Raw genomic sequence first — 12,444 nt, 5'->3', positions numbered from 1 at the left:
GATGTGAGTTTTCTAAAGATAGGAGTCATCCTCCGTCTCTATTATACCCAGCAAAGTTCCTTGCACATATATGTGGAGTGATATGTGCAAGAAACTTTTTTTAGTTCCTTGAAAAGGAACCATTTTTCTAAGTGCTTCCCAGAATGAGAATATTAATAGGGGAAATCAGTTCCTTTAAATAAGTTGTTCTCGTTGTTTTTATCCTAGCAGGGAGTAGTAAAGAGTGGGGAATGCCTAGCCTACAAGGGACACCAGTAGATTCCACCAATGAATGAGTTGTCACTGCTGCCTTTCCCTGGCAGTATTTGGAATGACCCCCTGAATCAAGCTCGTATTTCTTAGAGGGACACTTATACCTCAAAGAAGATTCATCTAAAGAAACTGGCACATGGGATTTAATTTTCCCCAAGGCTTCCATGTCTTATGTCAGTAAGTCATCAATCATTAAATAGCAACAGTTAAAAGAAGACCACCCAAGAATACAGGCCCCAGGGTTGGGCCATAGCAATAGTTTGTATGGTCCCCTTATACCAAGCAATTTTAAAGATCACCCACAATTTCCAGTTGAAAATGGTGTCTGGTTGATGGCTCCATTTTAGAAGGAAAAAATAGAAGATGATAGAAATTTACATCAAAACTTTCATACAAATTGCCAGAGCCTGGAAGGATTTTCTAATCCTACAAAAATATGAATTGGACTGACAAATGTAAGAAGTAGTTCCCTCTCCACCATGAAGCCTGTTACTAAATAAAAATAATGCAAGGTCTGTAACAACTAGAAGCTAAGCAGCTGGATCTCTGATAAGTCGATGTTGTGACACAGGAGACATGAGGACCACTGTATTCATTGCTCCTTTCCCACACTCCTCATATTCTTTCTTGATGTTGATGTAGCTGGTAACAAGAATTCTCAGGAAAACAATGAATCGATATTGGGTAGCGATAGGCAAGATATGGAGTAATGCAATAGATCCTGGAAGAATTCTGATCTTCATAAGCAAACTGCAAACTGTGTCTGTGTGTTTATGTGTGGGGGTGGGGGGGAAGGGGAGAAGAAAAGATGTGAAGGAGATGCCAGTGCTGTACACCCTGGTATCTTTTTCACATCATCTTTGTTGAACATTTTTCATGCCAGAGTCAAGGAGTTGGGGAGGGAATAAGTCCCATTTCATTCCCATAAAGACTGTATGGAGACAAAGGGCTGTCTCCAGACACAGTTGAGCATATAAAGCTGCCATCCATTTGCAGATCCAGAAAGCAGTTTTAAAAAGTAACCAAATCAAGTAAAACTCAAAACATCCCCTGCTGGTGTGGCTCAGTTGGTTGAATGCTGTCCTGTGCACCGAAAGGTTGCTGGTTCAATTCCCAGCCAGGGCACATAAGCAGATTGTGGAATCTATCTCCAGTTGGGGTGTGTACAGGAGGCAAGCAATCAAGTGTTTCTCTCTCACATTGATGTTTCTCGCTCTCCCTTTCCTTACCACTCTCTATAGTACCAATAAAAAACACACCTCAAAACAGCATGAGGATAATAGGGGAAAAAATCCCACAAAACAAACTTATGGAAATGACATCCTAAAGAGACAGAAGAAGAATGCAATTCTGAAAATTAAGTGCTAAAGAAACAAAACAAAATAAAAAATAAAAAAAATGGCATTCTCAATGAAAACAGTAAGGGGTAGAGCTTTTATAAAGTAAGGGACAGAAAAATAGTAAAGTAAGAACATGTGAGGTTGAGAAAAGAGTAAAAGGGGGAGCAATGGGTGAGATAAAATATTTCAGTGGAACCAGTAATGCAACACAGCATTAATATTGACATAATTAGCAGTAAAAAGTAGAAATGATGCTGCAAAAAGTGGAATCAATGATGTTGGAGTTAAATGAAAATGAGAATAAAAAGAAGAGCAAAAATGACAAATATGAAAAATATAAAATAGAGGTTGAATGTGAGAATCACAGATGTTTCTAAAACCAAAAAACGTAGAAGAGAAGCCATAGTCTAAGATACGATAAAAGAAAAAGGCTCCTCGGGGGCTGAGGGAAGACCTGAATTTGAGGATCTAAAATTCTTGTGATCCACCAAAATGAGTGAGAGGCTCATGTATTGACACATCCTGGGTAGAATGTTCAATTCCAAAAGACTTATAAAATTAAAGCAAAACAAACACAACCTACCAACATGCCATTACAGAGTCTGCCCTTCTGCAGATCGGAGAACATAAAGAAGACAACAGCTCAACATCTGTAGATTCCTAAGCAGCATAGGCTCTACAAAAAGCACACCCACACCAATATTCATGTGTATACATACACATCTGTATATACAGACACATCCATGTCACATGTACACAATTGGTGGCAATTCCCATAGATGTGAGGATCAGGATACAGATGCTCCTTGCCTTATAATGGCATGAGTGCCAATAATTCTATCAAAAACTGAAAATATATTAAGTCAAAATGCATTTAACACACCTAACCTAAGGAACATCAAGCTTAGTCTAGCCTATCTTAAATGTGTTCAGAGCATGTTAAACTGCAGTTGAGCAATTATCTTAAGGAAGAGGTGAGAAGATCCAAAACAATATCCAAAACACCCTGGCAACACAGCATACTGCAGGGTGTTGGTTGTTTACCCTTGTAATCTTGGACCTGATTTGAAGATGCAGCTCACTGCCCAGCATTCTGGGGGAGCATTGCACACACATCGCTAGTCCAGGAAAAGATCAAAACTCAAAGTACCCTTTCTGCTGAATGAATATAGCTTTCTCACCACTGTGAAGTTGAAAAATCGTTAAGTCTAACCATTGTTAATGGGGGATTATCTGTATATACAAATCATATACTTTTCTTAAGAAATTACTTGAAGATATAGCTCAGCTGACTACAAGATCAGAAAGTTAAAAACTCAAGAATGGGGAAATCATACATAAGATGAGCATTTATTCCCTTCAAAGATGCCACACTAAAAAACTAATATAATCCATGAGTGAAGACATAGCATCAATATATAGCAACAAGCTAGCAAAAACTTATTTAATCTAAAGGGAATATTCCTATGAGGGAATATTATGCAACCACTATAAATAAGAATTACAAAGAGTTTTTAGTGACATGGGGAAATGCTTTTAATATAACCTTAATGCAAAGAGCAGAATATAAAATTGTACATGTTGACTGATCTCAATTATATAAATGAAATCCATAGAAAACGACTGGCATGAAATATGCCAATATTTTAACCAGTTGCTCCCAGCTGGGCCAGGACTTCCTTTTACTGTGATTATGAATAACTTTCTCCCTAGTTTTTGATAAAGTTTTTTCCCCTCTATAAAATGAAAGGTTTGCAAAAACTTTCATTAGATTTTCTAAACTAGGAAAAAATATAAGTATGAAGACTAGGTGTAAATTTGGGAAATTGATTTAAGATACAATACTATTAATTGAGAAAACGCAATATAACATTATACATGGATTGAGACTGAAACCCTGGAAGGAAATACTTGTATATCAAGGAAGTAGCTTGCTTCTAGGCAGAGGGATTAAAAGCCATCTTCTAATGATTGCCTTTAATATTATTATTTTATGTTTTATGGGAAAATGCAGTTTAAAAAGAATGCCCTCAAAAACTGTTAGTCATATCCTCGATATGGTGATGCTACCCAACAAGAGATCTTTCTGATGCCAGTGATTACCATCCATGGTTCCCCAAAGACTAATCAGGTTCACTTTCATGTTCCAACCAATTACTATCATTACAGCTCAGACGAAGGCCTTTTTCTGTTGTAATCCTAGCACTTAGACTGGCTTTCAAAAATTTGTAAGTACGAGTGAGACAAATATTTGGTGAATGAAGAAATGAGTAATAGAAGACAAGCAAGGCTAGCCCGTTTTATAGGTATCTCCTTTGATAAAAAGATTCTTCGCATTCATTCAGTTCTTACAGCATCCCCAGTGCTGAAAACAACAGGGATATTTTGCTTCAAGAATCCTCATCATCCTTCCTAGAGGACACGCTCCATGGAAATCCAGTTGGAGCCAAAACCTGGTGCCATGGTTTTTATTTCTCTTTTCCATTTCAAAAGGGGAAGCTGTAGTTAATTCTGATTTTCCTGCGGGCAGAGGGAAGGGACACTTTTTATGTGTGTGAAAGAATGGCAGCCCCCGGCCACCGGAGGACAGTTCCTCCCAGGAACACCTGTTTGCTCCAATTGAAGCCTCTCCAACTCGTGTCCTGGGGATCGGGAGCTCGCTCTGCAAATGCCCTGCCGCTCTACAATATTCATTCCCCACCTGTCCAATGGCCGCCACGGCTTGGGAATGCTCCAGCCAGGGAAAGCTGTTCCTTGGCCCTGACATGGCAGAGCCAAAGGCAGCTAATGTTCACCCAGAACCTGGCCCCGGTTCAGTTGCCCGAGTTAAAAAAAAAAAGCCCACAGTCCACCAGGCTTAGCGCAGGATCGTACTGAGGGGGAGGTAAATCATTTTTCATCTTCATACCAATATGTTGCAAAACCAAGTTGTATCTTCCACTCTTTGTCTCTTAAAACTGAGTTTTTGGGGGTTTTCAACTCCTCGTCATATTAAATAGTTGGTATATGCTGAAAATGAGGATTGGTAAATTAATTTCTCCCACAAGAGAACTATTAAAACCCGGGAGGTAAAATGTAATCAAAATGATCTTCAACACATAATGTAACATGCAATTCAAGGAGGAAAAAAAGATGCCCACATCAAACTCCAATTATAATAGTGAAATAATGTTTTATTTAAAAAATTCTAACCATGAGAAAACTCTACTTTTGAAAAGCTCACATAAAGCCTTATAAAATAAGAGACCTTTTATCTTCTCCACATCCATGAGCTTGAAAATACTTTATCTATGCAATTTCAAGGCACATAAAAACCCCAGTGAATAAATAAAATGTTCTTTTTCGCTTTGTACAGAAGCTTTAAAAATTATCCATATAAATGGTTTGGCCTTGAACAACAGATTAAAAGACCTAAAAGGCTATAGTTTCAGATCATGTATACATAATAGAAAATAAATGCTTTTGTTTATTGGCTGGGCAAGTTTTCTACTAATAAATTCTATAAGGCTATTTGATGAGGAAGGTTTAATAGGAATATGTGAAAAAGTCAGTGATTTAAAGTGATATACTTATTGAATAATTAATATGCCACAATAAAATAATTCATGTACTCTGCCAATATTCTTTGCATCTATTCATGAGTCACAGCTATAGTAGGTATAGCCAACATGCAGGATAATTTCAGATGCCATTAAGTTTTACAATGTAATTTTAGTTAAGAACATCAAAATTCTCACTAACTTCTAAAATTGGGGTAAGATGTGGAAAAAGATTGCTCATAATTGCTTTCAATTAGAACTATTTAGGCGACTTCAAGCCTTTCTTATTCTTTGAAGAAAATCTTAAACTCCATTGTGATTTAAAAATAATCTCAGTATTTGGATCATATTTACTTAATGAGTAGGTACAGTTACATGTTGCTTGTTAACTTCCAATGTCCCCTCAACACAGTTGTGCACAGATTTTTTTTATTATGTATACATATTAATATATAATAAAAATATATTGATTTTTCAAGAGAGAGGAAGGGAGAAGGATAGAAAGATAGAAACATTGATGAGAGAGAATCATCAATTGACCACCTCCTGCACATCTCCAACTGGGGACCGAGCCTGCAACATGGGCATGTGCCATGACCAGGAATCGAACTGGTGATCTCCTGGTTCATGGGTCAACACTCAACCAACCACTGAGCATACTGGCTGGGCACAAACCAACAGAATTTTATATATATATATATATATATATATATATATATATATATATATATACACACACACACACACACACACACACACACACACACACACTGATTGATTTCAGAGAGGAAAGGAGAGGGAGAGAGAGAGATAGAAACATCAATGATGTGAGAAAATCATTGATTGGCTTCTTCCTGCATGGTCCCTGGAGTTCCAGCCTGCAACCTGAGCATGTGCCCTTGACTGAAAATGAACATGGGACCCTTCAGTCCAAAGGCCGACATTCTATCCACTGAGCCAAAGCAGCTAGGGCCAAACAGATCTTTTTAACACCATCCCACAGCATTCAGTTCTGCTACTGAGAAGTAGCCATAAAAAGGTAAACAGTCAGTACACCACATATGAGGGTTAAAAATTAGTAACTTTCAGTCCCCAGGTATCTGCTGTCTCCTCTGTAGTCTTACCTTACTACTGGTTCCCAGAAGTTTTTTTTTTTTTTTTTTTTTTTTTTTTTTTTTTTTTTTTTTTTTTTGTGGTAGCATCACCTGTTGCATTTATTTCTCACTTACCATATAGCACAAGCTACTCAGTATTGAAAAATATTAAGGTACTTGAAAGTAGAGTTTAGAGTTAGTTGAATCTGATGCCTAATACATTCCCTTTATGCAATAAATATTGAATATTTGCTGGTGAAGAAGATTGCTGCTGCTGTTCTTGCTAAGTGATCGCTAAAGAACATAATTTCTGTGGCTGAATTCAGGGCATTGGTCCAAGTTTTGCCCCATCTTGGTGGAATGAACTTGGACAAGACTCAACCCCTGGAGGACTCAATGAACTATAACATAAGGGAAACAGTGGCAGTACCAATTCCCAGAGTCCTTATTGAGATTACATTAAATGAAATTTAGTATGGTCATGTGCCTTGTAAACCAGAAGGCCCCGTGGTATAGATTTTAATTGTTATAGTTGTTCTTAAGGGCTTATTTTGGATAAATGATCTGATTTCCCAAAGAAGGTATCCCTGCAAAATTTCTTACTAAACTTTGTGGAAAATTCAAAATAAGTATTTCTGATAGGCTAACTCAGTAGAAATAAGCCAAAATATTGAAGTGATTGAGTGGTATTTAGTTAGGAGGTTGTGCACAGTTTTATAACAATAGCTCATTTCTCAACATTTTTTGGAGTTGGTCATGGACTCTTACAAATGTTATGGAAAATTCCCAGGAAGATGCATACACACAAACATTTCCAGAGAACTCCAGTGGCTCAGAGACTCGGGAAGCCCACCCCAGGACAAGGACCACCGCCCTGTGCCTTGAGCCAGAGAATGTGGGTGGTTTCCCAGAACTTGGAACTTGATCCAGACACTCTAACTAGCTTGGGAATTGAAAGCTAATAGTTTTTTTTTTTTCTCTCCCTTTATTACAAAATCATTTAAGGCATCAGAAGGTGAAAAAGCAGAGTGGTTTTTCCCAGGTAAATTATAATTACACAGGAAACTTGGGTGCTATTCTTCCATAATTCCAAGCCTTCTCATCTCTTTAAAAATTTACTAGCCCTGGTTAATGCGGCTCAGTTGATTTGGCATTGTCCCATGCATTGTCCCAAAAGATTGTTGGTTCAATCCATGGTCAGGGCACATGTCCTGGTAGAGGACTCAATCCATAGCATGACACAGCAGATTGATGTTTCTCTCTTTCTCTTCCCTCTCCCTTCTAGAAATCAATAAAAACAATCTTTTAAAAAATGTACCATCCTGGCATTTTCTTCACTGATACTCATATTTAATTTCAAAGTTCTTCATATCACTTTGCAAAAGAAGTCACTATCTTTTTTAATAGGATATTGAAGTTAAAAAATGATTATGCCTCCTGTCACTTCAGCTTCTAATCTTGTCAAAAAATGTCAGCAACAGTTCAAAATAACAAATAAAAAACAACCTTAATTAGTACTAGCAAGGTGGTGGCAAACTTTAGACTTTAACAAATACTTATCACACTTTTGGGTACTGGATATACTTCTTCACAAATAGTGAGGTATTTGTCCTCAGAAAAGCAAAGAATTCTTTCTTCATACCTAGACGACAAATCCTCAAGATGTACACAGTTGTTTCTTATTATGGCCTCCCTGGAAAACATTTCTGGGAAGGCACAATTCCCAGCCACCTACTTTGTTTACAGCAGACAAAACTGCCTGTGTGGTATAAATAGGAGCCTGTCTTTAAATGCCGCTGAAAAATAAAATGCAACCATGAAAAGAAGCCATTTCCTGCCCCCAACATGGCTTAAAAAAAAAAGCTTGGCTACTTTCGGAATAGCACCAAAGCATAAATAATAATTATCAATCGGTGCACAATAAAAGAATAATTAAAAAAAAGAAACTAACAAGAAAAACCCTTCTGAGCTACATATTCCACAGGCACCCTTGGAATTATCAGTGCTGGGAAGTTTCCTTACCAGGCAACTGAGGACCTCTTTCTGTCTCCTGCCCTGGAGATGTATATCTATAACTCGCTCTTGTTTCGTCAGATAAACCTGGCCTTGTCTCTCCAACTGCACTTTCAAAAGAAGCCACACTGTTGTCTGACTTTTGATCTGGGCAGCAGCTCGCTCCACCACCTGCACTGCGCCTGAGCCGTCACTGAGCTCGCTTTGTCCCATCTCATAACACAGCCAGCCTTTTAAAATTGATGTGTGAATACACTACTTTACAATGTGAGCGCTCAAACAAAACAATATGGTGGCGATGCTGGTGGTGGCAGCGGCAGCAGTGGCAGAAGGGGGGGGGGGGGTTGTGGGGAGGGGAGCCCCGACTCTCGCTTCATGAAGTTCAGATATTGTTTGCTGCATTTAATGAAACAGATGGCCAAAGGCCCCCCTCGACTTAAAATGGAGCTGACAGTGGTGCGATGGCGTGCGGGCCTGGGATTGTGAGCCGTCGTTTGGTGGTGGTGTGTGTTAATAAATAGCCATTTATGAGGGGGGCTGGGGCTTCTTTAACTTGCATCAGGAAGGCCTAGGACACCTTGCTTCTAGTTAACAGCTCAAGGCTGCCTTCAAAGACGGCATTGATGGTGAAGGTAAAGGGCACCCATCCTATTCTACATCGCATTAGAGAACGGCACGTATCCTGGCGGAAAAAAAAAGAAAAAAATCAGAAAAGAAAGGTAATTCAAGAATTAGGTCAAATTATGGCTCACAACCGAGAAAAATATAAGATGCTTTTCTACTGTGATTCATTAAGGGACAAAAATATTCTGTTATTGTGTAGGCACTTACATTATCTTTGAATAAACTTGTTTGCATTGGAGCCAAAGTGCAATGCAGAAAAACCTGCAGGGTTTCAATAAATCAGCACGTGAATCTCAACAGCAACTGGGAAAATGGAAAACTATTCCCAGCCATCCTTCCCAAGATTATTCACTGACCGGGTGTATGCCAGGGTGTGTGGCCCTGAGCTACATGCCACGAGGTTCCTGACCAACTACAGCTTCCAATTCACACCCGAGAACCTGGAGGGAACCAGGCAGACAGAAACACAGCATGCCCTTAGGACGGGATGTGCCAAAAGAACTGTCACTGCCTGCCAGAAACCCTTCTGTCACCTGGCCTGTCTCAGTCCTTGCTTTGGGGAAACAAGCATGACTCCCAGACCCTATTTCTCTCACTTGGATAGCCCCTCCTATGCACAACATTGTGGGGAGCTGTATAAAATCCGTTACGGGGTAAAAAAGATCTATGAGAAAATTCAGACACAGTCTGAAAAGCAGAAGGCACGGGTGCCTCGGAGATGTGGAGGCAGCTGTGAAGAAGGACCAGAGGGAAGACAGACCACTTCCGGCTGAGGGCACGATAGGAAAGTGGTGCTGCATCTGAGTTCCAGTGCAGATAAAAGTCCACCTGGGACATTTTGCAGGTAGCATCGGTTGTTTTTGCCCAGCTGGTATCCACTCTCCTTCTTAGTAGAAGCCCTGGATTTTTCTGAGGGACCTATTATTTGTCCATTCTCAGTCTGCATATCCACCCCTTGCAGGAAGTCTCAGGTCTAAAACATCAGATCACAGGTGAGTGGGAATTTCACCTACCCAGAATCAACTGGACTCCATGCTATGACTTTTGTTGGAACTACTGGAAAATAAAATTGCTATAGTCACTGAGAAGGCTTCCAAAAGCTGTATCTCCATGAGGAGAAATGCTGACAAAGGACAGACCTCCCCACAACCCCAACCCCAACACAAGAGAGCTGAGGTGAGAGGTGGAGGACCAGGACTGTCCTGATGTCACTGCTTGAGCCCATATGTTCCACTGAGTTTGAAGTTGCTTCTGTTCTTCAGCAAGTTACATGTGACAATATGTATCTACATTCTGCACCTTTCCACGTACGTGACTATGAACAGCATCCCTGATGAAGCATAGTTATTCTCATCTGTAAAATGGGGGTAGGGTGCTTCTTCCACAGGGTTCTTAAAGACTCAGCCAGATAATGTGTGTAAAGTGCGGCTGGGGTCAGACACACACTAGGGCAGCTGTCGAGTTAGAGAACTTTAAGTGCTGCAGTCACATGCCTGACATAGGACCAACATTCTGTGTGTAGAGCTACCAGAATGTTATTAAAGAGAAATCTATATAAAGAAGCCCAAAGCCGTTCCTTTGTTTGGTAAAAACATCTCCCATGTCAGCCTTGATGAGGCCAGGCTGTCAGACAAAGGCAACGAGGCAAATGTACAGTAATAAATTTACTCACACAAAATACCTAGATTAAAAGAAATTTTTCCTCTTTGTAGCATTATGCTAAGGTTGGAGTGTAAATCTGTTAAGTCTAAAGAATCTGCAGCAAATTCAATCCGTTTATTCTGAAAGAACAGGACTTGATAAAAAGGTGAAGATTTCTTAGAGGTTAGGTTTTGTTGTACTAATTTCAGATTAGGGCCCAAGCTCAATTCTAGTAAAAACAAGCCAAGAAAGAGCAATGAGATAAACATAAACGTGAACATTTAAAGGGAAGGGACTTTGAGATAATATACATTTTTCAGTGCATAAAAATTGAGAATAAATTCTCAAGGTCATTTTTTCCTCACAGGTCTTGAATTCAACTCTACTGTTGAATTTTCAGAAATTGTAATAAGAACAATTAGAATAAAATAAAATGTTTCCTTGGCAAAATGAGGTGGGGAAAATAATAAATTTTTAAAGAAGATGAAAAATCATTCAGTCATGGCTCATCTCTTTAAGAATAAAGCTGTTTATTTAAAAATTATATTTCTGAAGCATATAAATCTGACATTGGCATTTCTGGCATTCTTACCCTTAGGAATTATTCTGACAGTATATTTAAACTTTCCGATATTTTATCTGTCACCCTACAAAGCAACAAAACCATGTTTAAAATGTACAATGTGAGAGCAATGATTGGTGGCAATTATTCCCTAGATTGAGTCAGAAATAGCTCTGACAAAAATTCTATGTATTCACCAGTGATGTGTGAATAGTGCTTGCTAGGTCAACCACCTTTAATATAATCTGCTTTGTTTACGTTGTAGATTAGTTATGAAGACTTCTTACCAACTACAAGTTTACATGATGTTGAGAGGGTAAACAGAATTCCCTTTTTGAAGGAAACATTCTGATTTTTAAAAAGTTTCCCCTACACGTTCCCCTCTGCCTGAGTCCCCATGCAGAGATGCAGTGAGCACAGCTGGATGCCTAGTAACGTAGGACTCTGGGCTGCCCAGTGTCACTGCACAGAAGCTGGGCCGCAGTGCGCTCTCTCCCTGCCAGCCTCACAGACCAGCTCCTGTGCAAACCCACAGGGAACCTGATTGGTCCCTGTGGTCCTTGTGGCTACCGCCTGGAAGATTCACCCAGAAGCCCATTGGGGCCAGCAGTGCCTCCATGGCTGCCAGTGCTTTGTCACCAATGCCCACCATGTTCATATGAAGGTAATCATAAAAAATATCCTATATAATAAAAGCCTAACATGCAAATTGTCCCCTCTACCAGGAGTTTGACCGCTCGCTGTAACATGCGCAGTGCAGACACGTAGGGGCTCAGGAGCCTAGGTGCTGCCTAGGGCCCAGAGGTCAGCTGGGACCTGCCCGTCCACACCAGACACCCATGCTTCGATCGCTGTCCAGGCCTAGGGACCACATCCATACACGCATTTCGAGAACCAGGCCTCTAGTATTTTAATAATATATAACATCTGCCATTTCTTTCTGTAAGCCTTTTGCCAGCATATATAAAGGTAGTCAATGAACCAGCATAAATTGATTACTATATCCTCCAAATTTATGTCAGTGGAGTTCCCAAATGATAACTTTATTAATCCCTAAGGAATCTTTCAGATACCTCTAGATTCAAATACACTATTGCTGATAAATGATTCACTCTTAAGAGGTAAAAAGAAACAGAGTTATGATGTCCTTTGTTTTCTGACTGAAAATCTCAAAAACATCTATTTCCATTGTCACTGACTGTCAGCAATGTTTGACCTAATAAGACTTCCCCATCAAACATGTAGGAGCAAACACACACATGCATGCAAATACGTGAGGAGCAACAATGAAGCTTCTCGGTGTTACTTGTGACTCATTAAGACAGCTATTCAAATAATCAAATTTCGTATAGATCAATGAAAAATCCATTTCTTTTGCC

General features: G+C 39.5%; 1 protein-coding gene across 6 annotated transcripts in view; it reads right to left on the bottom strand.

Moving 5' to 3' along the window:
• VTI1A (vesicle transport through interaction with t-SNAREs 1A) overlaps positions 1-12,444 on the bottom strand; it is a 294,814-nt gene that overhangs the window by 110,270 nt on the left and 172,100 nt on the right. The window contains exon 9 of one of the 6 annotated variants that reach the window (XM_036439075.1): positions 4,058-4,112. The exons of the other annotated variants lie outside the window; for them this stretch is intronic. Coding sequence (XP_036294968.1) covers positions 4,079-4,112 — 34 coding nt within the window. The 3' untranslated portion in view covers positions 4,058-4,078. Of the gene's footprint in view, positions 1-4,057; positions 4,113-12,444 lie in introns of those variants that run through there. 6 annotated transcript variants of the gene reach the window in all.

Source organism: Pipistrellus kuhlii, unplaced genomic scaffold, assembly GCF_014108245.1.
Source record: "Pipistrellus kuhlii isolate mPipKuh1 unplaced genomic scaffold, mPipKuh1.p scaffold_m20_p_15, whole genome shotgun sequence".
NCBI lineage: Eukaryota > Metazoa > Chordata > Mammalia > Chiroptera > Vespertilionidae > Pipistrellus > Pipistrellus kuhlii.
Note: the sequence above shows the minus strand (reverse complement) of the source record. Positions and strands in the feature narration are given on the sequence as shown.